Source organism: Propithecus coquereli, unplaced genomic scaffold (assembly GCF_000956105.1).
Source record: "Propithecus coquereli isolate 6110/MARCELLA unplaced genomic scaffold, Pcoq_1.0 Scaffold246, whole genome shotgun sequence".
Taxonomy (NCBI): Eukaryota; Metazoa; Chordata; class Mammalia; order Primates; family Indriidae; genus Propithecus; species Propithecus coquereli.
In genome coordinates, this window is record NW_012148019.1 from 2,656,954 (window position 1) to 2,659,121 (window position 2,168).

General features: G+C 38.2%; 1 protein-coding gene across 1 annotated transcript in view; it reads left to right on the plus strand.

Annotated features, from left to right (window-relative positions):
* CEP350 (centrosomal protein 350kDa) overlaps positions 1-2,168 on the plus strand; it is a 175,594-nt gene that overhangs the window by 71,759 nt on the left and 101,667 nt on the right. The window contains exon 16 of the mRNA XM_012646529.1: positions 308-525. Within this exon, the coding sequence (XP_012501983.1) occupies positions 308-525 (218 nt within the window). The remainder of the gene's footprint in view (positions 1-307; positions 526-2,168) is intronic.

A 2,168-nucleotide genomic window follows, 5' to 3' on the forward strand; every position in this document is an offset into this window, starting at 1 on the left:
TGATAAATGTACATCGTAGAGGAAAGAGTTAAGTGCTAGTTTAATTAGAGACTCCCTTTCCATTTTATTTAGGACAGAGTTTATTAGGATAGAGCTTGGCTTGTTTACCACTGTAAATCTAGCAATTTGAGGAATAGTCATAGTTCATTCATTCGGCATAGAGACTATACTGAACGAATACATGCCTAAGTCACGGTTCTCAAAGCTAATGTTGATAAAGAAAGTAATGTATGTTCCTACAAATCGTTTAGCTGGCTTGTGAAGTAGTTTTCCTTTCTCTAATGTCTTTGTGAAACAAAACTTCTAGTGTCTCATCAGACAGGGGAAGATCTCAGAAAACTCCAACTTCTCCCCTATCTCCAAGTTCCCACAAACTGTTGCAGTTTGACCTTCCAGGAACTTCGTTAGAAAGATCTAAGTCCTCAGCAGTGCCTGCAATGACAACAGCGTTTAAGCCTAACGCAGCTTTCGCTGATTTGAACCTGGCTGCCAACAGAACAGCTTCAGAGATGGCTTCAACACCAGGCAAGTAGATCGGTGCAGTTGTAATTCTTAAAATATTAAACTTTTTTTCCTGAAAATTCCTTTTCTTTCATTTGAGCTATAGGCAAATGTTACTTCAACTAAATGTCATTACCTTTGAAATAGTAAACAAAAACTGTGCAAGAAATTAAATATTGAAAAGCCTGAGAGATTCATCTTGCCGGCATTAGTCAAAACACATCTGAAAATACATCCCACGTATGCACTCCTGTTTATAGGAGGATGTATATATGTACACACACATGCGCACACACACTTAGAAGAAGTAAGTACGTTGTACAGGCATACTTTACTTTATTGTGCTTTGCTTTTTATGCTTTCCAAATATTGCATTTTTTATAAATTGAAGGTTTGTGGCAACCCTGTATTGAACAAGTCTATCAATGCTATTTTCCAATAGCATTTGCTTACTTCATGACTCTGTCACATTTTCGTAATTCTCTTGATATTTCAAGCTTTTTCATTATTATTATATCTGTTATGGTGATCTGTGATCAATAATTTTTGATATTACTTTTGTAATTGTTTGGGGTACCATGAACCAAACCCATATAAGAGGATAAACTTGATCAATCAATGTTGTATGTGTTGTAACTGTTCCACCGACTGGCTGTTCCCCATCATGCTCCCTCTCCTGGGGCTTCCCTATTCCCTGAGATGCAGTAATATTGAAATTAGATCAGTTAATAACCCTATGATGCTCTCTAAGTATTTAAGTGAAAAGAAGTGTTGTATGTCTCTCACTTTAAATCAAAAGCTAGAAATAAGTAAGCTCAGTGAGGATGGTGTGTCAAAAGCCAAGATGGGCCTTTTATGCTAATCAGTCAGCCAAGTTGTGAATGCAAAGGAAATGATCCTGAAGGAAACTGAAAGTGCTGCTCTAACGAACACGTGAATGGTAAGAAAGCAAAACAGCCTTGTTGCTGATACGGAGAAAGTTTTAGTGGTCTGGATAGAGGATCAAACTAACCACAACCTAAGCCAAAGCCTAATCCAGAGCAAGGTCCTAACTCTCTTCAATTCTACGAAGACGGAGAGAGGTGAAGAAGCTGCAGAAGAAAAGTTTGAAGCTAGCAGAGGTTTAGTTCATGAGGTTTCAGGAAAGCAGCTGTCTCCATAACATAAAAGTGTGAGGTGAAACACATGCTGATATAGAAGCTGCAGCAAGTTATCCAGAAGCAAACTGATGAAGGTGGCTACATTAAACAACAGATTTTCAGTGTAGGTGAAATGACGTGTTACTGAAAGAAGATGCCATCTAGAGCTTTAATAGCTAGGGAGAAGTCAATGCCTTGCTTCAGAGCTTCAAAGGACAGGGTGACTCTCCTTTTGGGGGCTAATATACCTGGTGACTTTAAGGTGAAGCTAGTGCTCATTTACCATTCTGAAAATCCTAGGGCCCTTAAGAATTATGTTAAATCTACTCTGCATGTACTCTGTAAATGAAAAACAAATCCTGGATGATAGCACATTTGTTTGCAGCATGGTGTACTGAATATTTTAAGCCCACTGTTGAGACCTATTGCTCAGAAAAAAAGCTTCCTTTCAAAAGTATTACTGCTCATTGACAATGCACCTGGTCACCCAAGAGCTTTGATGGAGATATACAAGGAGATTAATGTTTT